This window comes from Pholis gunnellus (genome assembly GCF_910591455.1).
Source record: "Pholis gunnellus genome assembly, chromosome: 23".
Taxonomy (NCBI): Eukaryota; Metazoa; Chordata; class Actinopteri; order Perciformes; family Pholidae; genus Pholis; species Pholis gunnellus.
Window position 1 is genome coordinate 14,876,283 of NC_136550.1, and position 26,929 is coordinate 14,903,211.

Here is a 26,929-nt window from a genome sequence, read left to right on the forward strand (position 1 = left end):
TCAGGCTGAATCTGAGCTTCAGTACAGTAGCAATTTCTTTTAACTTGAACGTCACTGTGCTGTTTGCTACCCTCCAGAAAGTTTCATCTGAGAGCAGCTACGCCTCGAGCACTTCAACATGTGATAGTTCCATTTAGCAACTCAGTACAATAATGAAGAGCTTCACTTCAATGGAGCCATTCACTGACTCGGATATTCGCTGTTTTCCTATTAGTCCCAGCAGCCCTTAGGTATGACTGAATTCTCCGACAGCAGGACGGTGTCATGTGATGCGTTTGTTGAGACAGCTATAACACTCTGCATTGGCCTGTGCTTGCTCATGAAGTCTGGTGATGGTAGAAGTCTGTTTATCTCACATTCCAAACAGACAAAGGTGAGGACTGTGTTGTTGAATGTTGACACTGGGTCTGTCTTGGGTACATCTGCAGGATGTGTGGTGTTCCAGCGGTCCTGTTGTCTCAAATGAGAACACAATAAGTCAATTATGATTCATGCTGATGCTTGACTTACCTACCCAAGTGTTGATAAACCACACGGCAGTCAATCTCTCCATATGTGTGTGTAGCAAAGCATATTGGTACTTTGATACCCCGCCTTAATGCTAAGAGGTTGCTGCTATATACAAGCAATCTGGCAAGGTTAGTCCACAAGTCTACAGTTTTATCAAAGCCACATATTAGACAGTAAAGACTTAGACAGAAACATGAATCAACAACAACCTCAATGTTATTGTTGTCACATACTTAACATAGATCTACATTGTGCAGTAAAATGCTTTTTTTGATACTGGCAAAATGAAATATGAAATGTGCAGGAAAAAATGAAATACGATAGAAATAAAGGGATGCAGGGGAATAGTGAAGGTAAGTGAGCAACAACGGAGGTGAAGTCTGTCAGGAGCCTTGGCAGTGTCCTCGTTCAGGAACATATCGCTTCCGCATCGCTTCCTTGACCGCAACAGTCCAAAGAAGCCATTGTTCAGACGGCTGGAATCCTTCACCATTCTGTCAGCCTTGATCCTGCTCTGCCTGCTGTAACTGTCCTCTAGACTTTAACAACTGATTCATTCTGTGAAGTGTAATTATGAGATTTGATGAATAGCGGATATAACTGAGACTACAAGGTAATGCTTGATACTAAAATGGCAACAACAGAGTGACAGTCAGAGTCAGACAGTCAGAGAACTAACTCAGCGATATCTATCTGAACACTAAATAACATTAAGGTGTGTTTTTTAATTCTCTTTTCTTAATTGTATTATTTTTGGGGGTCAAAAGTGAAATAGTCAATCTTTAAAACTCTTTTCAATCCAAATTGACAAATCAGCTTCTCAGATGTGTGAATTGTCTGCTTTTTTTATATATTATTTGATTGGTAATCACCTTGGCTTCTAGAAAGGTTTAATGGGTTTTTATTTAAACCTTTCTGAATAACAGACCTTAACCATGAACGTGTCTGTAGTTATTGTTCTTCCTGTTTTTTCTTGGCGGATCCCTCACAAACAGCATCTGATCTCCAAGTAGGGGATTTCTGCAGCACCGTCTTTATAGCACAAGATCTGAGAAGCAGCCTCCCCGCTGGTTCACTTCACCTCCTTTCACTCATCACACCTCTATGGCTCCTATTTGCTTCTCTTCTCCCCTCCCCTTGTGGTTCCTCCTATAGCTTATTTAACCAAGATATAGGAGCTTTGCTAGCCAATCAGAGGCCAAAAGGAGGAGAGAACATGGGTATAAAAACATAGTTCATCCACACTGTGTCCAGCTGTTTATTCTATCGGCCGGCTCATTAGAGCAAATTTTATCAGCACACCAAAGCCAGGCTGCCTGTCTGCTTTCCCTCTGCCTCCAGAAGAGCCCATTACTTTTCTCCTTGGAAGTAGCACAGCAGACCACACTGTGTGACTTTGCAGCTGACGCTCTGAAGGAGAGAGGAGCTGGGTGTGTTTGTGTAATTATTCAGTATCAGGGCCGCTGATGAGTTGTTCCACATCCACTTGCACTTTTTTAATGAGCATTCATGGTAGACGATAGTGCTTAACGTGGAATGTGGCGGAGTGAGATCTGCACATTTTCTTTCCTTAGAGAGATGGGGGAGAAGAATCAACCCCGAGAACATGGTGAGGTTGGTAAACTTCATTTCAATCACAAAATCATCACATTTGGAGAGCAGTAGCTCAAGCCTTCCACATGTGATCTATTCATTCAAGCAATGTGACACGAACAAATGATCACTTAACTCACATACTTTAGTAATACACACATATAATACAAATAACTTGTAATAACAGAACTTGAGCTGGACAGCAGAAGTGTCAAATACATTCACAATCATTATTGATCTAGAGCAGACGTGAGGCGATGGGCAATGCCAAGTGCGCTCAACATTACAGCGAAGAATGTAAATCCTCCTCTTTTATATATAGATACATTGTATTATATTTTTATATGTATATATATACACACCCAATATGTTTTGCAATGATCCCTGACATGTGGTTAACAAACATTTGTGACAAAGATATGTGCCTTTTTACACCGTGAGAGCAGAGATGGCATTCAAACTGTCGGCAGTAACTTGTTGCCCTCGCTACCAGTAGCAGCTGATCTGTTTCAATAAAGTTAGGCCGAACCAAACTTACACTTAGGCTGAAATTCAACGTTGTTGTTCTGTCTGGAGATGCTGTGACTTCAAACCGAGAGCTGAAGAGCTGTGAGGAAGGAACACTCTGCTAGCCGCTAGGCTCATTTATGCAGTGTAAAATGCCATAGGCATAAGCTAGTGGGGAATAGCGTGGACTCGCTCAGTATAGTAGTGATAGGGATGCCCCACATTTCCCATCATGCCTGCCTATTGCTGGACTAAGTAGTTTGTTAAGTTTGTTTAATTGGATCTATTTTTTGTAATGTTACCGTGTTCCCAGATCTCAGCAAATACTTTGCTCAGCTGTTATAACTGATGGAACCGATGCCCAGAGCAACACAAATTCATCTCAAGTTGTAATAAACCTTAATATTACTTTAAGACATAAACTGATGTGTCACCAGCATTAGAGAGCCAACCATCACAGCCCCCACAAAACAAGAAATCTCTGCCAATCAGCTACACCCTCAAGAGCAGAGGCTCCAGAACCTGTTGGCGATGTTAATAAGCTAGCCTGTAATAGCAATCAAGCTTGGATTGCTATTACAGACCTACACTGATCCCACCCACTGGTCTTTGCCTGTTGTGTTTCTCCAGGAAGGTTGAAGGTCATTTCTTTTTCACCAGTGTTTGTTGAGCTGCAAGGCTTTTCACAGTTAATTACACCCGTTGCCGGTTTTTAATCAAGCCATAGGAGATGTTTGACTATAATATTTGTCTCTACACCATCCTTACAGCTCGAAATGCAATGAAAAGCAATCTGCCATTTATTCTGTCTCCCTTTGATGAAAATGCTGTGTAAATACTGTGCTGAATAAGATGGAGCTGAATTTCACACTCTGCCGTCTGTGCACAAGCTTCAATCGAATTAACGTTAGAGGACGGCCACGTAAGACAGTCTTTTTATATAGCATGGCAAATTGTCTGCAGTAAAAGGGGTGAGAAAGCTGGATCATGTTCCATTACGATCTCCCTCAATGAATAATACAATAGGACCCCCAGGACCAGATGGAGATTTGGCTCATCTTTTCATGTCCGTCTATCATTTGCACATTTGTGCTCAGGGATCTGCTGCCAGAGTGTCTCCTGTCTGGTCAGTAATTCAGCCACACACAGAGGTTGAATGAGTCCAGGCGTCCTCAGAGTATCACGGATCCATACATCTGTAACACTGATGCGTCCTGAACCTCTCCGCGTTTGAGTACGAAGTCCTTCATCCTCAGACATGACAAATGTCACCTTTTCTACTTTTTTGTTGTATGATGACCTTTTAGGGGACATCAAACAACAAACTCTCTTCTTGTTCCCTTGTGGAACTCTGTAAGCTGTCTTTCAGCAGAACAGTAGCAAAAATACAAATTCTTATCTGGTCCGACCAAACTTTTCTTTATCTGCACTTTATTTGCATGAGATAAGTAACTAACAGATGAATCACATTTGATAAAAATGCAGTGAAGGCATTGAGATTTTCTCTTTTCTTTTTGCATCTCTGTCTCTTTTTGTTATCAATGCCCGACTCCATCAACATGAAAGACTCCGGTCCTGCTGATCCAACATTTCATTTGGAGGAGATTATGCTTTTAGCAATCAAGCTTGGCAATATCAGGAAATCATACCGGGATGTCAGCAAGCAAAGACAGAAGCTATGAATATCATTGAAGCTTTGTCTGACGAAGCACTTTCTTCAAAGCAGAGATTCAGTGTGCGAGTGTAGTACGAGATAGAATGAGGTCTCACACATCAGGCAATTGACCCTTCTGCAAACCCCGCCCCCCGCTGCTTTTCCATCAACCTATCAGAGCAATGTTACTATGGAGCCCACACTGTCACTAACTGCACTCCCTGCGTAAATATTATCTAGTTTTCGAAAAACTAAAAAGTGATTTCAGAGAGAAGCAAACATGTTAGTCTACATTATGTGTTTGAAGGATATGTTCAAGATTTCTAACTGATTGAGCAGTGAAAACAGGTCAAAAGATAGAAGCTAAAGCTACAGACCAGAGTGTAAAAGTGAACCACCACATCACCTGGAGATCCAGACAGAAGACAGTGAAATAAAGCCTGTAAAGCTGGTTGATCTTTATTCAGTTATAACCATTAAAAAGCAACAGCAGCATGTGTACACAATCATTATACCAACAGTAGCTTGTAGCATAGAAGTGCTAACGCACTCTGCTAATGTTAGCTCCACACTATTACATCACATTTGACCATGCCTTGCTCCAAATCCTCAAAACCAGCCTGAAAATGAAGAACATTTGAATTGACTGCATGACGGTCTATGGAGCAGAGTCGGATAGTTGTCGCCGGACCCGGTCGGAGCTGGCTGATGCTACGCTGTGATTGGCCTCCCTGGGTTCGAGGGGCGAGACTTAGCGAATGGTCAATTACTGTCATTACTCTGAGCCGGCGTGGTAGTGGGGAATGTCTGTCAGACATTTTTAAAGATTGCACGTTGTCTGTTTATTGTACTCGGGAGGAAAAGTTCCTAAACCCAAGTGATTGTAGTATTTTGTCAGTCGTGTAATCCATCAGTTGAATTTAGTGAGCACATAGAGCCAGAGAGGCAAAGCAGGAGTGAAAGTCTTATTAAGGTTTGTCTCTGTCTTAAAGGTTCAACCAAAAACATTCTAATTCTAAACATTCGATTACATTTGGTGAAGCAGTTTAGATTAGATTACATCAATACTATTTCAGTCCTAATTCTACTTTATTTCACGTTGTAAATGGTGACATCATATCTTAAAAAGTGACACACCACCATAACACATGTAAAGGAGGCTGTAACACTCAGGATTCATGAGCTCCAGTAATGTGATGTCTGTCAGATGAAGACCTCTTCTGACAGACCTGTGTGGTGTGTGTGTGTTCATTCAATGAAGGTGAACTCACTGAGCAGTGTGTGTGATGTCACTGCGCTCTGACGCCGCTCTTGTCCAATCAGAGGCTGCAGCTTTTATCAACATAGTCCGTACTGCTGCCTTCAGATGGCTGCAGGGATTCAATGAAGTGAAGGAGAAACAGACACGCGTCTAGAGATGAATGCATATTTACAGTTTGACCTTTTTAGGTTTGCTCTTGTTGACAAAATCACCAGACTGACAGCAGAGTGTCACTGCTCCAGAAACACACTCTATTCTCAGAGCAACAACTTTCTTTGTGCTGCCAGTTTGTTCCTCTGCTCCCGCCTGTGCACTTTGTGTTCTGTGCTGGACACCGAAGTACCACACAGACGGCCGAAGAGAACTTCAAGGTTAGGAAAATACCAAACTGGTCCTCTCTGTGGACAACCCGGCCATGCTGACATGTCTGTAAAATGATACTAAGAATAAGAGTACACTTACAGTCTAAGGGGCACTTGAAAATGTAGCTCCTAGTTTGGGGCAAACATCTCAAATGCTGGATCCTACATTTCCTAGAATGTAGACAGTAGCATCTTCTCATGAGGCTCGCCCTGCCTGACAAGTGTAGCCGCCAGGAGTAGCCCTGATGATGTCATTAGTGGTCATCTTTGGTTGGCCCCTAAAGAGGGACAACGCTTGAATGTGTCGGCCCATAGAAGGCAGCAGTTTCCTGCTCTGATTGCATTATCATTAAATGTTAACTGACCTTGAAGTCTTTATTTTAGAATAGTTATTCTAATATATGTATCGGTTAAGTTTAAAATGTCTAGTGATAACAAGTTTTTAAAATTGAGGGAATATTAGAAAGAATGAAAAACTTAAGTCATCATGGGATTGTATTTGTAATGTCACCGTTAAAATTGTGATACAGTATATATAGATGTATAGATAGATATCTATATATATAGTACGTTATAATTATAATATCAAGTACAATTTTGTTAGAATTTCATAACTTATACGACACACTATACAGCATTGACACCTGAGGTGAACCCATAGAAATAGAACAGTAGCAGGACTGTGCATGCTTTCCGTCATTTGCCCAGAACAAAAGAGAATGCTGCTTGTTGTTAGTAGTCGTGGTGTTCTGGGGAAGAGAGTGGCCGTAGCTGCATGTAGACTGATGGCTGGTGGGGAGTGATGCAGAGGGACGGTGACCAGCCCACTGTTAGCTAGCTTGCTAACTCTACCATGCTGTAGTGCTACACTGGTTGCAGAAAATGAGCCAAACCAAGTTGTCCCTCTTCTGGTGAGAGCACTGTGCTTTCCTACACTGTGACAAGAGTGTGTGAATGAAGCATTAAGTTGGTAAATTGTACTCATTTACTCTGGCTCTCTGCGCTTCCTAATGTTATTACTCCACTGCTCGTTTTGGTCATTACAGCAAAACTTCACCTCAGGGAATCCGGACATTAGTCGGTTTAGTTTTCATGTAGGTTAGCCCGCTACAACGGCCACAATGGTACTCTACAAACGTCCGCCACACTGACCAATCTGCTTCATCCATTTGAATGGAAGTGTCCGTTCTCCTCCTATGGACTGCTAGAGTTCTGCACAAGAAAATGACACAGGGATCATTAAAGTAAAGTCTTATCTAATCACACACCCTCTTTTCTTTTTCTTCCCCAGCGAGCTCTTAGGTCCAGACTTCACAGAGACCTACTACACAGGAGACGGGCAGCCGGTGACTGTAGCCAACAGCAATTACACTGTAAGTATGAAGCAACAGGCTTAAGTAAGTCTCTAGGAAGTTGTGTCCCCTCCTCTGATTTAAATAGCACACTGTATGTATGTGATTTGGCATTTCATGTTGAATTTAAGTGCCCTTAAATTCAACATGTATTTAAGTGTCAAGTGCATCCTCTCCCAGGATGCACTTCTGTCCATCCTGATAGAGGGATCCCTCCTCTGTTGCTCTGCCTAAGGTTTCTTCCTCTTTTCTCCCCGTTAAAGGGTTTTTCCTGGACCAACGTGAGGGTCCTGGGACAGAGGATGTCACATGTGTACACATTGTAAAGCCCTCTGAGGCAAACTTGTGATTTGTGATTTTGGGCTATACAAAATAAATTGAATTCAAGAGGGCTGCACATCAATTATGATTTACATTTGAAATAATCCCCTTATGATTTGATTACCACAGAATTGTATTTAAAATAAATACAACACAGACCAGCATGGCGATTTATGTCATTATAATTTGCTAATTTAGTGGAGTGCCTCTGTAGAAGGAGTGAGCCGCACAGCGGGGGGAACAGCATGTAGAGCTGGCATGTTTTCACATCCTACTCAGTGAATTATAGATTTATATTGTTTGTGTATTTATCAGACGTAGCGAGCTCACCACTGGCACGCAATGCATCCTGGTACATGCAGGCACAGCCGACATGGCTCCGCAGCATGTATGTATATAAGAACAACGTTGGAGGCGGGGTCCTGTTCTTTCTCATGAAAGTTGTTCAGAGGCGCGTGAAGCAAGAAAGGTTTGACTTCTGAGGAGAGAATGATCTATCTTGCGCTGATCTTCGGCATCCATGGGTCCATAGAGCTAGTGCATTAGCGTTTGCTTTAACCCCGCCTCCCAGCTGCTGAGTCTCACATGAACAGAGAAAGGAAAATTACTCTGGATTCACCTAACAGTGTAATTTACAACTTTTAGGACGTCATGATTTAAATAGGGGCTTTTCAAGTAGTAATACTGGGAAGTGGATTTACCTCCAAAAATAGTCTGCTGATTGACGTTTCTTTCCTCATGTTAGTCTGTGGGGAAAAGAATGTGCTTTAAATACCGCCGCTCGTCCTGGGGGCTTTCTTGGTCAGTACATCACGCACTGGGGAATTTATTTATTTCACTGACTGGACATCACACAAAATGTGGTGAATTTTCCTTTGAGAGTAGTTTTATGTCCTAAATTCAACTCATTGAAAATAAATGGCACTTTCTATGATGGGAGGATTTTCCCAGGCCATTTTTATAAAACATCTTGATATACCATTAGAAACATTCATTTCAATCAGGACAGACAAGTGACGATAAGTGTTTATTATAACAGATGATGAGTGATAATAAAGTCCCCCCCCCGGAGTCCAGACACTAATGGTGGCTGTGATTCTGCTGAGGCGTCATAGGGAGGTGGGGCGTGTAACAGCAGCATGTACTCAGGGCAGAGGGAGAGAGAGGCTTACTTAACAAGATGATGTGTGTTGTTCTATTGGAGAGGAGACCAGCTGATGGCAGGTTGTATGATGAATAGACTATAAGCTATAAGCCTGCCAAAGAAGAGTCTTCCTGACTGACAGTGGAGCTTCTTCATGATCATTGTTAATGATCCGACATCAGGACGTGATTCAAATGTAAAGAGATTGGTTTGCACATTTTCCACCTATTCAAAAATGGAATCATAACTTTTGCATTCTATTTCATTAACGCGATGGCAGTGTTATGCTTGAAAGTAGAATTAAAATATATTTCGCAATACATTTTATTTAAGTTTTAATTTGAGGTTTTATTATACATTCAAAATCTTAAATCTTTATTTTTTTGCAATACATCACGCACAAATGGAAATTGTAATTGCAATTTGAATACATTATTTTCTTCAATATTAATATAGACTAGTAAACTAGTCTTTGTTAACTCACTTTGTTTGTCCAAGATTTTAAATTACAAGTGTACAAATACACTTTGTGTATTTAACATTACAGTTACATTTGAACAGGGGAAAGCAGTGCTGACATCATCATGTGTTCCTGTAATGTAGGGAGGAGTTAAACAGTACATGTCTTTATCTTCCTAAACCAACAAAAAGCACAGCACGTCTTTGATACATATTTGTTCCAACTTGAGTAAAATGTATTGTATTGAGTGCAGCGAATAACACCGGCACCAGTATTAATAGACCAGCGCCTGTTGTCACTAAGAAACGAAGAGCCAAGCTGCTCAGCTTTCTTTTTTTTCATTTTGGAGAGTTTAGCTTTTGCAAAAGACAATCTGGCAACTGACTACTGGAAGCGTACCAGTATGAACTCTACTGAGGCAATCAGTGAAATGGGAAGGGGTGTGTGGCTTGGTCTGAAATATAAAGACAGTCAGTGATGTAGACAGCCATACTGAATGAATAATACTGACAGATCAGTTGTTGGATAGAACAGATTGAAGGAATAAGAGTTCACAAAGCAAGAAAATCCCAACTGTTCGCCAAAAAACAATCCTGCATTGTAAAACAGTGGATTTTTTTCTCTAGTCATCAATCTCACGAGCACACGGGAGACGTCGTAGTGGAACAAGGCCGCCGCTATTAGTGATGCATAAATTATGAAGCACTTTATTAACGCTGTCGGCCATGTGTCAGCAGGTTGAGAGTGTGTTAAATGGAACTTTATGAAAGACCACTGTAGAGCCCCGAAGCAGCTTAACGCTGGCTGCTGTCACTTTAAAACATGCACACACAACTGCATGGCACCGCATCTTTAAAGGAACAGTGTGTAAGATTTAATAAATGGGTATGTGGAAATCAGCAATATATTGCGTCATGGTGCAAGTAGCATTGTAATATCTGTGCTCACCAAAAAATGTAGAAATCTTTGTTTATATTTGAAAATGTGCCACCATGTCACATTTAGATGAACTTTGCATGACAAGGGGGTCAGAAACAGGCAGCTATTCTTAAACCACAAACAAAGACAGAAGGATAAGCTTTTGTCCCCCCCAATAATTTGTAGCTACATTGTTACGTTACATTGTTTCGTTACATTGTTACATTGCATTATTACGTTATATTGTTACGTTACATTGTTACGTTACATTGTTACGTTACATTGTTACGTTACATTGTTACATTACATTGTTGCGTTACATTGTTTCATTACATTGTTACGTTGCATTATTACGTTACATTGTTACATTACATTGTTACGTTACATTGTTTCGTTACATTGTTACATTGCATTATTACGTTACATTGTTACATTACATTGTTACATTACAGTTTTGTTACATTGTTACATTACATTGTTACGTTACATTGTTTCGTTACATTGTTACATTGCATTATTACGTTATATTGTTACGTTACATTGTTACGTTACATTGTTACGTTATTACGTTACCATGTCACATTTAGATGAACTTTGCATGACAAGGGGGTCAGAAACAGGCAGCTATTCTTAAACCACAAACAAAGACAGAAGGATAAGCTTTTGTCCCCCCCCAATAATTTGTAGCTACATTGTTACGTTACATTGTTTCGTTACATTGTTACATTGCATTATTACGTTATATTGTTACGTTACATTGTTACGTTACATTGTTACGTTACATTGTTACATTACATTGTTGCGTTACATTGTTTCATTACATTGTTACGTTGCATTATTATGTTACATTGTTACATTACATTATTACGTTACATTGTTACGTTACATTGTTACATTACAGTTTTGTTATATTGTTACGTTACATTGTTACGTTACATTGTTACGTTATTACGTTACGTTGTTTTTGATTATTTGAACACAAACTATGATGTTTTTTCTAACCTTAAAAAAGTAGTTTTGTTGCCTAAACCTAACCATTCCACAACGTTGACCATGTGACATGTTGCCTTTTTGCAAGCATGAAACAAGGCTGATATGCAACATATTTATTTAGCTTTTGAGAAACGTACAGTGCCAACATATTTCTTGCGTTCTTGGGTTGCCAAGATATGTGCGGAGCAGGACATTCTATATCACAGCTCTACAACTTGTCAGTGCTCTCTGGTGGACAAACGATATAATATTGTTTTCAAACATCAAACATATATTTTTATATTTCTGTTCTGCAGTTTTATCTGCGATAAGCTAATCAGACCAGACGAATCACCAGTGAGGCTCTAAAAAACCTTTCCAGTGTTTTTATGCAAATGATTTTCATGACTAAAAACACTCCAAGCTATTGAACAAGACCCAGTTCAACACAATGTTCAACTGTTTTCTTTTCAGAGTTTGACAGCTAAAAGCATTTCTGTATTCTTAAGTTGATCACATCAGAGAGAATCTTCAAAGTGCCCTGAAATGACAGTCAGTCATTTGTAGCTTGTTTAGTATAATAAAGAGAGCGTAGTCACTCCACCTTAATACATCTGTTAGTCACAAGTTATCTTTAGTGTCGAATGTGTTGCATTACAACACTGAACATTGTACAATAAATAAATAAATAAATACAAGTTCATCATTTCAAGTTGTCAGCTATCTGCACAAAAATCACTTTCAGTTGTTATTTTTTTTTTTTAAATAAAACACACAAATGCATAAAACACACAAATGCCCAAATAAGAGGCTTAAAAAATAAACAGAAAATTCCAACAAACATTAAATATATTCATTTAGTGTTCAAATAATCCTGCTTTTAAAATCTTGCATACTTATGAAATATTGTGAAGTGTCTCTGAAGTTCACACCAAGATGAGGGTGCATACATGTGATACATGTTGTTTTGGACACGGCTGTGCTGGTGGATCGGTGGCGTGACATGAAGGAACAGCTTCCAGATGAGGAGGAAACAGGGTTCAACTACAGCGCTGCAGGGAGATCAATTAAAAAAGATCATTTTATGAAGAACAGTGTCAGCGAAGTGGAGATCAGTAATGTACATAAATATAAATGAAGACAGTCCTAATGATTTGTATCTTATATATCAGAAACAATTAATTTGCCAAGTGATATTTCCTGGTGATTGAATTCAAGCAGCAAACCGGGGAGGTGACCTGGATGTCCTAACACACGCAGGCTGCTTCTCTATTGGACATGGTTCACGGAGCTTTTATCCCACAATCCACCAGGTTAAAGACTGTTTGGGGTGAAGTCAAATCTAATACCCGGTCAATACTATTTGACATTTTTTTAGATATGATAAAGTATGTTGTTGGCCAGATAAATCAGGGTCCTAAGGATTTATTTGCAGTGTTGACCCTGAGGGCTGGACGTGTGTTCAAGTGCAGGAGCTCAAACATGTGCTGGGTACCTGCATGCCTGATCTAAAGCCTCCAAAGTATCTGAGAGGAAAACGCTGTGCGAAACACAAGAGATCTTGGAAGGTCTCAGACCCCCTAATTGACACCTAGGACCCCCTGAAGACATCGAAATCATTGACTATTCTTCAAAATGTATATTCATGCATAGATATTGAAAGGTGGAGAGTATGCAGTAAATGGATCTCAAAATGGTCACAAATGTGTATTACATGATGGACAAATGAAAAAATCAGATTTACAAATTTCTACGATGATTTCTGCGTAATTTTGAGTTCTCACAATTGTGTTCCAATCTACACACAAAGACCAAACTATTTGAACACAAATGCACACATGACAACCTGAAAGAATATTTACGTACAGATTTTAACTTCAACTTCACCGTTCTGATCATGTTCTCCTTCAGAAAGCTTCCTGTGTTTATTCACGGACAGATCTCCTGATATGATCAGATCAGGTCATATCTGCGTGTGGAGTTTTAAAGACTCCTTTGACGGTCTCTCTCTCTCCACACAGATCCACAAAAGCATGCTGCGTTTCAGTGCTATTGGAAAACTGGGACATCCGGGCTTTCAGTGAAATCCTGTATAATGTCAAAGAGGGAAAGACGTTTTTCTAAATCTGTGTATCAAAACCTTGTCGGTGGTTGTCGGATGTGTGACATATATATATATATATATATATATATATATATATATAGTTAAGCTGATTATAAATGTCCATTATAGATGGTTATGGTAACGGACGAAAACTGTTACAGCAGCCAAAAATAATGCATCTTCTAGGAACAAATACAGTGAATTTTAGAATATAAAGATGCAAGTTCGCTGTTGAATTACCCTGACTCAGTGAGGCGGTAGGAAAAGGATTTATTGAGATCTGGTTCTTCAATGAGCGGCGGTGTTGAATAACCTGTATACAGTAAATACACCGTTCACACACAAATACAGGATATTGGTAAAATGATGAGTGAACAAAGCAAATTGATACTAAATATGTTTTGAACACCTATTTTTTGGATGATTATGCATGTTAGGATCAGATGTGTTCAGTTGAATTCTTTGTGAAAAACTGAGCTCTGCTGGTGTGAGAAGCAGTCAAAGCCTGCTCAGCGTGACCGGGCCACAGTGGAACCGCTAAAGTGGTTATGGTCACGGGTCATGGCTGCTCCTCTTGTCCTCTCACTGATGGAAGGTGTTTGAAGTCAACAGACAGATTTTAGACACACTCCTGTCTTGGAAGCACCACAGAGAAATATCATATGTTCCTTTTAAAACCTGTTACAGTAGAAATGGACTCACCTCTCCTCCTCTGAACACACCGCAGACCTCTTTCTCTCTCTATCTGACCTGAGATCAGTGGTTCTTTTTGTTCTATGCCGCACATCTTCATTATCAGCTGCTTTTCTCCTCAGTCCTCAGTCCTGACCGAGCCCGGCTTTCAGGCTGGGCGCTGCTTGAAGCGTGTTCGCTGTGGCCGGAGCTCAGAGGGGACGCTCCTCCGATCAGGTGGAGCGTGGAGAGCGTGGGTGGAGTCATGGCTGATGCTGCAGGTGGATGGCCCTGCATGGCTATTTCTGACCCTCTTCCTCTCATGATGCGACCTCTCATGGAAGTCCATGAGCCATCTTCCTCTTATATCTCTGTGTTACTTAAATCTGGGTCTGGCTGCTGCTGCTTGAGGTTGATGGACCTGCGTGGCTTCTCCGGAGCCTCTTTCTTTCATCATCATGACGATGTCCCACATCTTCACCATGGTCAGTCGCTGGATGAGGGGTTCCAGGCCGCTCCACTCAGCAGGAGGAGGAGGAAGGTTCTGCTGGTCTTGGTGAACAGACAGCTGATGTAGCCTGTAATGATGCTGCTACTGGCGCTGGTTGTTTTTCTGCAAACTTTACAGTTTTGTGTAGTTTTTTGTCTGAAGCCTCATTCATTTCTTTTGGCCTTATTTCCTTATTAAGATTTTAAACAGTTCTTAAAATAACAAAAGCCGAGGAGATGTGCTGCTGCTCTACAAATGATCTCACTGATAAACTGTGAACAGCTCACCGCTGTCAGAGAAGCACACAAGGTCAGTTAAATCTCGATGTGGGTACATTTTTAATGAAGGAATCCTCACTGTTGCCAGCTGTGCGATATATTACACACGGTCCTGTGAGTTCGACTGAGCAGCAGGAAACAGTGAAGCTAGTTTACTGAAAACATGGGGGCTTCTTCTGTCCACGCAGTCTGTACCTTATTTATGATCTATTTATTTTTGAACATTTGAGTTCCTTGTGGTGCCTGTGCTGCCCCGCAGTCAACTCTGAGCTTATTTGATTATTAATAGGTCGGTTTCGACAAGCTTTGAAGGTGAGCAGCGGATTTGCTGAACCGTGCAGGTCGGTGAGAGGGAAGAGACACAGATTAGACCTCAGATCACTATAAAGACACTCACAGGAGGTTGAACCTGGTGAACCTCCATTATCGGGATGATTGTGAATATCTTCACATGCATGACTTGAAAAAGCTCTCTAACATAGACAAATAGAGCCGTATAGGAACACGGGAATTATTATGGAGGAAAGAAACTGACTCAAGATTTTTGCTATTTTTTTAATTTGTCCTTTATTCATGCAGGGGGACCTTATGATTTATGGTTACCTTATTTAAGATTATGTCATTGTTTTTCTTTCACTAAAAGCAGATGTCCTATATATGATGTAGTCAAATATTTGTAATAACTAAATAATATTGTTAATCACAATTATTTTGGCAAGGATGGCCATGACATGACGTTTCCATGTCGTCCCATGCTGAGACTGAACAGATTCAAGATGTCTTCCCATTTTGCTCAGTTTGTCACATATTTGTATGAACATTTCTTATTTTTCCGCTGCTTATCGATAGACATATAGGAGGATTTTTTGCCGTTGTATTCTGTACTTTGCACACCGCCGTGGATGATAGTGTGTCACAAGTTGAAGAGGGGGGAGAGAGAGAGAGAGAGAGAGAGAGAGAGAGAGAGAGAGAGAGAGAGAGAGAGAGAGAGAGAGAGAGAGAGAGAGAGAGAGAGAGAGAGAGAGAGAGAGAGAGAGAGAGAGAGAGAGAGAGAGAGAGAGAGGCCTAATGCGTAACAAATGTCTTTGTTACAACCTGGTCTAACAAAGTGAACTAAACTTAAAATAACCTGCTGCAAACACGTCTGATACCAACTGTGGTGTCGCAGCTTGAGCAGATGCAGCCTCTGCACGGGACAGCTCTTCTCTGCACAGTAAGCCCGAACAGATGGCAGGCTGTTCCCCACGCAGCTGAAAGGCGGCCCGGCGGGCCGATCCCTTGGACTGCCTCCACATCACGTCCTCTACCTGTATCCAGACTCTCTCTGACAATTGATTTGTACGTTGGCTCTGGCGGAGCGCTCGCCACTGCTGCTGCTGTTCAACTGAAAGAGATCATTCTGCTCTCTGATGAGCTGACAGACTTTTGAATTGTCAAACATTGAATGCAGGCGTCATTTCAACCGTGTGATGATAAATCCCTTTTCAACATTAGCAGCAGGGCTTCGGGCCCAACGGCAGAGTTGCTTTTAGAAGTCATGAGAGGTGTGATACATTTGTTCTTCAAAGGTTGAAAGTGTTATTCTTATTCTTTTGTCTTTTTGTTCTTTTGTTGAGGTTACAGTGCTGTAGTGTGAGCTAGGTGTTCTGGTAGCTCGGCTGGTTTGAACTTCAGAGACATGACGTCTTGGTAAATGCTAAATGGACTGTGGACTGTACTTGTATAGTTCTTTTCTAGTCTTCTGACCACTCAAAGCGCTTTAACACTACATGTCATCATTCACCCATTCACAGCCATTCATACACTGATGACGACCCTGCTCTATCACTCAGCCACAGTTTTCTTTCACCTCAAATCTCCAAGTGGAATATAGCTGTAATGAATGAATTTGACCTTAATAGCCAGCAGAGTTCTGCTCATTCAAACACAGCTATGAATTCACACTCCCCCGAGCAGTCTGCCTTCTTCTTCTTACACTTCTTCACATCCACATCTGGATGTTTGGCCGAGCAGCAACCTTCACATGAACACCGTCAAAGCGAGAGTCCGGAGCTTTGCTGAGCGGTATTGATCCACTGTTGTTGAGATGCAGTCAGCTGTAGCTATGAAACAGGAGCACGAGGTCTGCTTTAGGGACACTCACACCCAATCGATCCAGCGGAGCATTGATGCACCAGAGGCATGTCTTCATAAACATTACCACAGCTTCATTTTAAAGCGTTCCTCCAGATGAAATATGAATGAAAGAAGTATTGATTGCGGTTCTTTTCTCTTGCAGGGTCACTGCTTCTACCACGGCCATGTGAGAGGACATCCAGAGTCCTGGGTCGCTCTCAGCACATGCTCAGGAGTCAGGTACAGGAAACAGTGTGTGTTTGTGGTATTTGTGTTACCAGGTTGGAAGAATACATACTGTATTTAGTACTTCAGATCCAGATGATGCTGGATTTGATTGGAAGATCCAGGATTTCCAAAGTCTGGGTCGGGACCCTCGGGAGAATTTATTAGGGTCGCCAAATGAATTGGTTAAACTGAATTTCTTCCATCATCATTTATTCAAGATTTATATCTGCAATTCAGCTTTGAGCCCCATCAGAGGGCCTGAATGTTCACATTGTAGCCTTTTTATAACATTGATTAAATAATCAAAGGCTAGCGTACATTCTGTTTGTTTTCAATATGGAAGCAGAAAAGTGAGAGGCTGTTCACTTCGCCTAAATGCATTTATTTGTACTTATTTATAAGTATTTATAAATACTTATGTATTTAACATGCATGAAACATAGTAGTGATTTATTGAATGTAAATCTCTTCTAAATGGCTGGTTTGGCAGTAAATATTGTCAGAATTGACGAAAGATTCACTCTTCTCATGATTTATAGATTGGGTTTTTGTTATGGCTTATTGTGAATTTGGTCGGGATGGTTTGTCATTTTTCAAATGTGGCTCCTCAGGAAAAAGGTTCTAAGACACATCCTGCAACGTCTCCGTCTCTGCATGTGTTCTGTCTGTCTCTACAGCCTCACATCAAAACGAGTCTGTGAGCATGTTGTTAGCATTAAGCGCTGTGCTAAATGCTAACAACATGCTGGTGTGCGTTTACAGTCGACTTTCTCCACATTTCTTAAACCTACAGTAACTTTTTTGGCCATTTGAGGGGGCAGCAGAAACACAACTCTGACATATCGTCAGCTTTTAAACTAATATGATGGACTAATCAGCAAACACATCCAGCCGTTATGGATAAACATTATTGTTCATTTGGATTCGTGTTTGTGGCCATCTGATGAATTCCAATAATTCATTTTTATAGCACTTTTCTTAACAATGATGCAAAGTGCTTTACAAAAGGAAATAAAACCAGACATGGCATACAGGCAGTAAAAACTATCAACATGAATAAGATCAAATGAAAAGGAATAAAAACCGTAGAAATGAAAAAATATCAAACAGAGAGAAAAGTTTTAAGAAGAGATTTAAAAGAAGCTCGATAGTGCGATGCCCCTTCGTCACTAACTGTGAGCGGGGAGGAACCAGCAGGGCTCCATCCTCTTAATGGCCGAGGAGGCAAATAGCAGGTCAATAAATCACAGATGGATTTCGGAGCGAGGCCGGTGAAGGCCTTAAAAGTGAGCAATAACATTTTAAAATCAATTTGAAACTTAACAGGGAGCAAGTGTGGAGAGGCAAGCACAGGAGTGATGTGATCGTACGTCTTTGTCTCAGTAATGAGTCCAGCAGCAGTTCTGTGCCAACTGCAGAGTGTCCAGTACCCGAGAACAGGGCACAGCAATAACCAAGCCGAGAATACAGAGATAGACTTTTCTTTGGTCCGCAATTGATAAAAAACTTGTTTTTACATTGTCTTTAGATACTTGTTGTGTCATACCTCTGCACTGGAGACAGCTGTGTCCAGAGGGATTATGTTCTCTGGTTGTCCGGCCGGCCGGCCGGCGACATCTTAAGAACTTCTTCGGCCCAAACGTCCACCTGGACTCAAGGATGTACGGATTAGGATTTGGTGGTCAAAGGTCAAAGTTCACGCTTACGGGAACACAAACTCATTACTTGAAGCCTGACCAGATGGATTTACGTGTGATATGTGTTCCTCCAAATTCTTGCGTGATGTCGTGACATCGCTTGAATCCAGCTGCCAGGCTTCTGGTCATAAAGAAAAATACAACATTTTCATAACTGATTTCATGGACCCACCAACAGACATTGCTGTAAACATATAGAACATGAGCTGGTTGTGTTGTAGTGAGCCGCTAATGCAACGCAACACTTGGCCTCATGCATGTGGGCACTCAACTATAACTGCTACAAAAACCGAAACACCACAAGTCATCTTTCTACTCCTGACTGATCACCTGTGAGTTATTAAATCAGTGCAATGCGTTTCCATCTGTCTCCTGCTAGTCCTCTCATAGTTACCCTTCTATCAGGACTAATGACACTGGCTTAGATGTCTCTGCCACCTTGTGACCTCCATGAGTCCCTCTACTGCATCATATTTTATCTTTTTGATAATTAATACTGTATGACTGTCAGTAAACTAAAGATACAAAACTTTGGGATGTAGTTTGATTAAAACGATTGATTTAAACTTTTTTTTGTCACTTGTTGAAATCTTTACATCCCGACAGAAGAAGACATGTGGTATCTGTGGCTGTCACAGGACTGCGATAAGCACGTCCAATCAACACATTTAGATAAAGTTTCGTTTCACTGTCACAACTCTTGTATTTTCTTCAGATTGTGAAATTGGTAATTTGATCCTTTTCGGGGATCCAGGCAGCAGTTTTAAAAGTCTTGTATTTTCACAGCCTCAGACAGGTTTTAATATGGAACGCCTTTCAGATTTCTCCTGGCAAAGATGCGGCGTGCCCTGAGGACGCGTGTCCCCAAAAACATATTAGATAGAGACATCAAGTTACAGCTCAGTGGGGCTTTAAGTAGGAATTCATTCCAAAGCCTGTTCGTAAATCCACACAGATACATGTTTTTTATTACGTTGTAAGAAAATCTTTATATTTTTCGACCTGATGGAGGCTGGTTCAGTGGTAACACGTCCGTCAGCGCTCTCCAGTCCCTCTGTCCTGATCTGGGAAGGAAGCCAGATGCTGCTTGTTGACATCAGCTTTGATGGGAACAGAGCAGACGTGGCGGAGAATAGAGATCCGTGAGCCAACAGAATGTAAAAGCTTTGTGAATGTCCAGTCGTTCACAGAGCTGACCCACACAAGTTTGTTCTTGGACCGAAAACGGTTGAATTAAGGGATGTACTAGGAAATGAACAGAAGGATGAATTATGTTGTTTTTTATGAATTATGAATAATTAGGTTTTAACAGTAAACGTTTTGTCTACTACATCAGTTTTCAGTATTTAGTAATAAAGCACCTTGCTGAAGGTTCAGAGGTGAATTTGTGCGCGTCTGTCAGCTCTGGCTTGCTAACATGACACATACACATAATCCAGTGAGATTTATCTCTTGTATTTCTGTCAAATGTATCGGCTAAACATCGATCACGGAGCCTGACAAACATTCCCACTGTTCAACAAAAAGCCATGAACATAAAATTCCTGCAGATTTAGAGCAAAACCATCTGGAGCTAACAGCAAATTCTGAGCTAGCCAAGAGTTTTCCTCTTCAGTTATTGAACATTTTCCATCCATTTCATTTTAAAGCACAAAAATAATTTCACATGTTGATCTCCTCATAAACTCTCAGTGATTCCTGTTGGTTCTCTCCTCGACGTGCGTGTGCATCTCACTGATGACGTCACTTGGAAACCCATCTATACATCAAACTTTGCAGAAAGAAAATATAGATACGTTTCAAGAGTAACTAGACAACTGCTGAAAATCCTGCTGAGGTTTGATTTGTCCCCGTGCTGTAGTGATGTAAACGTGTATTCCAGGGTACTCTAGTACGCTGTGACATCACTGTTGGGTGTGGTTACCCCGTCAATGATCTATCAGAGGACAGTGAAACAGCCTGATTAAAGACACTGTCTAAGATGACCCCAGTGGTTGTATCAAAAAGACATTGTGGCGATGCTTCTCTTTCCCCCTATGGATCTGAACTGGACTGAAAGTTACACATAGACTGCACCAGTTTTCTATTCAGATTGTACTCAAAAAGAACTGAGGTTCCACGCTTTGCCTTATTTGTTATTCATACAGTGTGAATAGTCTGTCCTCAGAGGCAAAGGCACCGGGGAGAGCTCTTAATAAAGTGTGCAATTTTATAAAATAATGTTTATCCAAAATTGGTTCAAAAAGAGTGTTGCTGTCATTGAACGTTCACAGTTCAAAGTTCAGTGAGTTCTCCACTTAGCATCACTCTCCTGTAACATTGTCCCACTCTTAATGGATAGTTTCTTTAAAAAAGTGAATGCAGCACTCGTGCGTTCTTCTTGCTTGTCAAAACCTGACGCCTACTTTACCCACAATGCAATGCAACCACCTCCAGTTCATGGAGTGGTTTCTTTTCCTCATTGATCCCCACATTATAGTCTGAGAAAGCCTACATGTGTCTATCGTTTACCTGTTGTTTCAGAACACGGCTGTCTTGTTTGTGTGTAGGTGCAGATTAGTGAAACGGAGCAGATTGACAGACAGACAGACAGACAGACAGACAGGCAGACAGACAGGCAGACAGGCAGACAGACAGACAGGCAGACAGGCAGACAGGCAGGCAGACAGACAGACAGGGTGTCTGCTTGCTTTTCGTGGTTGTAAATAGAACTGTTTTCCCCACATTGTAGCAGTCCATAGCCCGAAACAAGTGACGGGGAAGTGAAGGGACAGTCCAAGAGAGAGACAGACAGACAGACAGACAGACAGACCTGCTCGCCTCCCTCTGCTAATCTTAGAGAATCCTTCATACATTTGAAACAGTAGCCTTATGTTGATGTTGTTAATATGCTGATATTTATACCAAAATAGACTATATATCACGATTTTATGGTAAAAACCAAGCAATTCTATATCCGCATACAGCCCGAATAAAATCATCCTGTTTTATGACCTCATTTTCCACCGCGGTGATTGGAGTGTGAGATTTGCAGTCGATTCAGGCTCCGTAGCTCGAGTCATCGAATAGACGACTGTTCGGGATCACTGCTAGACTACACTAGCACTAATAGAAAGTAAAACAAAAAATAAAGTTTAAACATCTGCATTGTTAACTATGCTGCAGATTAACCGGAGTCCCTTTCATTCATATCAACATTAGAATAAGCTTTAAATCCTACATCCAGCACTCTGCATGCAACCAGGAATGACGCCATGTTGTCCCTCTGAAAAGAAATGAAACTCATCTCTTCAGTCTCTTCTCTCCCTCTGTGTGTTCTTCTTAGACTCAACACAGAGTCATTGAGGTGATAAATGTAAATGCTTTAGGAGGCAGAACAGCAGCGTGACATGATAATGTCATAAAGGTGTGCAAGGAGAAAAGTCAAATCAGCAGAAAGATGAAGGAGAGCAGGGAAACGAGTGATGTGTTCTTCCCAAATCACTTTTTTTATCTTTGAAAATGTCCATTCCTCAGCAACAGTGCTTTCATAAACTATGAATCAAACACCTCTTTCACAGGATATCAGCGTGGCTCCTCCGTCCGTCCCCACCGCGCTCATTATGAGATCATCCTTACAGCACAAACACCGTCCTGGATTTTAACGAGGAGTTGTGAAAATTACAATGTTTTGTGATTTTATTCCTGATATATGCATAGAATGTGTTCGTAAGGATAAAAGAGTGACAAGGTACCTCGTATTGTGCTCCAGCTGCAGTGCTGTATAAAAGATGCTTATTTTCTCCGTGGATTTGAGGCTTTTCTTTTGAATGGCCAGACTACTGCACGACGCTGCACAACTCGCAGGAACTGATGATTATGCAAAAGAAAAAATCTCATGATTGCAAAAATTGCAAGTTACCGGAGGCCCCCGCTGCCAGGATAACAAAGTTCTGGATCAAAACTTTTGGTTTAGGTTTCAGCATTGACCCGTCTCCTTATCTGCAGTCCTCCAGCACTTCTGATTGTTTTCATTTCCTCTCCTGCCCCGCAGTTCCCTGCTCATTTCCCCCGCTAGCTACTTTCATGCCATAACGAGGTGTTTTGTATAGACTCAGGATGAATTACATGGTTCTAGGATAAATTGATAAACAGCCTTGGACACATAATTACTTGTATAAAACTGTCTTTTCTCAAAAGGCATTGCTCCAAGCTCAGCTGTGCCCACAGCGGCGTGAACTCCTCTCACATCAAATGTTTTTCCTCTTTGTGTCTTATTGTGTCTGCTCTGAAATAAACAGCAACTCTGACAGGAAGTTCACAGACAAGGTGAAATATGTTTCATACAATCTTCTAATGCATATAGAGCCACAGAGAAAGAGCACAGTAACGCTGTTCCCCTTTTCCTTTCATTTACTCTGGTCTGTATTTGCATATTAGTTATTGAGGTAATCCTAAAGTAACAAGAAGTAATCAGATGAAATTACTTTTCGAAAGTGATTTATAACTTGGATTCGGTTACTGATGACATGTTATTCTCCACCTCCACCAGTCCTCTGACTGTCCTCCCATCAAGACTTTGGTTCTCTCATCACTTTTGCTTAGTCACGTGCAAATACTTTCTGTATAGAATTAAAGGTTGTCTGTCTTTTGTTAATGTAAAGCTGTTGCTCAGTCAGCTTCTATGTTTGGTATTCTGTGCTGTCACTGCACCATCGTTACGTTAGCAGCTGAACCCTGTTCATCACAGTGTTACACTTCATCACTGATGACTCCTTTCACACTCGTCATTACTCGTCATTACTCTGTCACAAAGACTTCCTCGTTGACAAGAAGGTTTGATGATCTCATGTGGTTCACCTCACATCTCTTCTCACATGGAAGTCTTGTGAGAAACACTGAGAGAGAGTACTCATTGTCAATGGTGCCAACGTTTACATGTGTAGACACAACTCAAATAAAATAGTAATAAAAGAAGAATACATGGCTATAACAATTAAAACAACAACAATAAATAATAATAAAAAGCAGTTTTTGTAGACTTTGAGTGGGGGCACAGGAATAAAGGACTGTGTCATCTGCGTAAAGACGGAAGTAACAATACAATGAAGAGGTTATGTTGTTCATACAAATAGTGAATAGATCCAAGAACACAGCCCTGGGGAACTCCCTTTGTAAAGGGAAGGGGAGCGGACTGGGTAGTGCCTAACGTGAACCACTGTAACCTTAAAGAGAGACGAGCAGAGAGTGGACAACGGAATCAAAGGACTTTATTAAATCAGTAAAAAGAGCAGCACAGTGCTTCAGTAATCAGAACTGTGCTGTGCTGAGGCCTAAAGCCAGACTGAAATGGAGTTAGTATGGCAAATTATTTCTCTTAACATTAACAAGTGACTCAAGTAGTTTGCCATGACAAGATAAATTTGATATTGGAAAATAATTCTTGAAATCCGATTTGCTGCCACCGTTATGGAGAGGAAGAACATAGGCTTCCAGACTACAGCGATGATGCCTGAGGTAACGCTAGGACTGAAACTATGAGTGAGAAGAAAGCTGTGCTGAGGATTTCAAAGCAAATGGTTCCAGTTTGTCGTCAGCCGTTCATCTTTGCACAAATATTACATAAGGCTTCAGCTATACCATCGAACGGGAGACAAGAGATAAGCTGAAGGACTGGTTTACTTCTGTGTTATTATAAAGGAAGGATGAGGCATGTTGACAAGAAACAGCAGAACGACGTGCAGATGTCATGGCTATCAGTGATCTGAGAATAGCCACTGCTGAAATCTTGTGTTGCTTTCACATTGTCGGAATCAATATTCAGCCATGACATTGAAAATATTTTAGATAATAGTATAGATAATAGATAGAGTATAGTTGTTCTTTACACAACGTACTCACACAACACTGGTACTCTTTTAAACTCTCATGTTTCCACCACTGTCTACCGGTCAACTCTTGAGACATTTCAGAACAATACTTTTCCTTGAGACGGACTCTTGAGACATTAAATGTTTCAGTTCTCTGTAGGGTCTTTCCATCATTTTATCAAACCATAGAAATAAAATGGGAGTAGAACGTTCCCGTTCAAATGAATGTAGCAGGCTGGTCAGAGCGTCGACCATGTGTGTGTGTACCATCGCCATTTCACCCGTTGTAGGGGAGGACTTCCCTATAAACTAAACCGACTGACGGCAATTCATGAAGGTTTTGCAATAATGAATAAAACAAGCAGTGGAGTAGTAAAGTTCTGAAATGTAGAGAGCCGAGTATATGAGTCACTTTTAACAACTTGATGCTTCATCCACACACAAAGCGTAGGAAAGAACATTGCTATCACCAGAAGAGGGACAACTCTGTACGGCTTAGTTTCTCTTACCAGTGTAGCACTCAATATGGTGGAATTAATAAGCTCAGCGGGCAGCAGAGTAGTTAGCAAGGGTTAGGTTTTGCTTAAATGCTACACTGGTGACAGAAAGTGAGCTGGACAATGGGCAGGTGTCCAGCAGCAGCGCTGGGTCTAGCGATCCTTCACGCTTCGCAGAATGGACTAAGACGACACTTTAAGGTCCCACTGACATATATTGTCACCATAACAACTACCAACAATGGCCATTTTCTTTTGTACCGGTGAAATGACAACCAAAAACCATGTCCATTCTGCTCCTGTTCTATTTCTATGTGTCAGACACTTCTCAGTCTGAGCATGTCAGTGGCAAAGACAAGCAGTTGTGGTGGACATACATTGACGGTGAGGAATTGCCCCGAGAAATTACATTGCACTTCGCTTTTGTGGCTGCCAGCTGCAGCGCTCTCGCTCAATGCTGGAGCAATTTCAAAAATTGTTGTTCCCATTAGTCACTTTGACACAAAAACATGGAGAAAGTAGGGTTCAGGTTGAAAAATACCGAAGTTACCCTTTAAATCTGATTTCATTCTGTGCACACAAATGGACAAAGAAAAAGTATTGAAGTGCTTTGAAAAGTTACTGTGGATGTTGTGATATGTGTTGTCTGTTGTTTTTCAATTCAGTTTAATGAAAGATGAAACTCAGAGTATTGTTCCTTTCCTTTAAGAGTTCAGAGGTCAGGGGTCAGGGGACTTTTACCCTCTAGATCAGGGGTCTTCAGCGTTTTTCAGGCCAAGGACCACCAAACTGATAGAGAGATGGAGCAGGGACCCCCGACTATATATATTGTATAACATTGTGTTTTATATTAAACTGGGCCTAGTGCCATGTATAAACATACCTCTTTACTGTGCATTCAATACTAAGCTATTCAAATAATACACAGGTTGATATATTCATGTTGTTATTTTAAACATGTGAAGGTACAGTGAGTAGGGGGGCCGTGCCACTGACATTTAGAAACTACCGTTCAAAAGTTTGGGTTCACTTAGAAATGTCCTTATTTGTCAAAGAAAAGCACTGTTTCTTTCAATGAAGATAACATTAAATTAATCAGAAATACACTCTATACATTGTTAATGTGGTTAATGGCTATTCTAGGTGGAAACGTCTGGTTTTAATGAAATATCTACATAGGAGTATCTGGAGCATCACATTTGTGGGTTGGATTATACTCTCAACATGGCCAGAAAAAGAGAACTTTCATGTGAAACTCGCCAGTCTATTCTTGTTCTTAGAAATGAAGCTATTCCATGAGAGAAATTGCGAAGAAACTGAAAATTGACACGAAATTGTCTGGGTGACCCCAAACTTTTGAACGGTAGTGTAGCTTCAGCTGATACCAATGCCAATATCAACATTGTCTGTCAATTGCATGATAATCATGCATACAAGCTATTCAAATAGATGTTTTTATTTTAAACATACATGTGGAAACCAAAATGAGTGATGGCCTATTAGTGCCACTGCCATGAATAAACATACCTGTTATCTTGCATACAATACTGAACTTTTACAATAATGGACACATTCATGTTTGAAAAAAAAAAAGTGTCAAGGTGAACTTCAGATGTCACGACAGTTATGTTTAGTGAGCAGTTTGTCTTTTAGGAGTCTGGTAGAGGGTTATGGGTCAGCAGGGAAGAGTCACCTATCAGAGGTCAGACACCATCTGGTATTGAGACAGTCTGATGAGTGAGGGGGGGGAGTCAGTAGAAGATCTTCATAAGAAGCACAAACATGTGTCTGAGGACGAGATGGATCCTCTCAGTGTCTCATACACACTTACACACATCGTTTGGATGCTTCCCCAGACAGTCATTGTTGCAGAATGGGACCTCTCTTTGCTTGAAATTGCCTTTTTACAGCTCTGCGTTGTCTAGGACTGCGCTGTTCATCATTA

General features: G+C 40.9%; 1 protein-coding gene across 1 annotated transcript in view; it reads left to right on the top strand.

Annotated features, from left to right (window-relative positions):
- adam19a (ADAM metallopeptidase domain 19a) overlaps positions 1–26,929 on the top strand; it is a 178,166-nt gene that overhangs the window by 97,975 nt on the left and 53,262 nt on the right. Inside the window, exons 4-5 of the mRNA XM_079184476.1 lie at positions 7,179–7,260; positions 16,877–16,953. Of these exons, the coding sequence (XP_079040602.1) occupies positions 7,179–7,260; positions 16,877–16,953 (159 nt within the window). The remainder of the gene's footprint in view (positions 1–7,178; positions 7,261–16,876; positions 16,954–26,929) is intronic.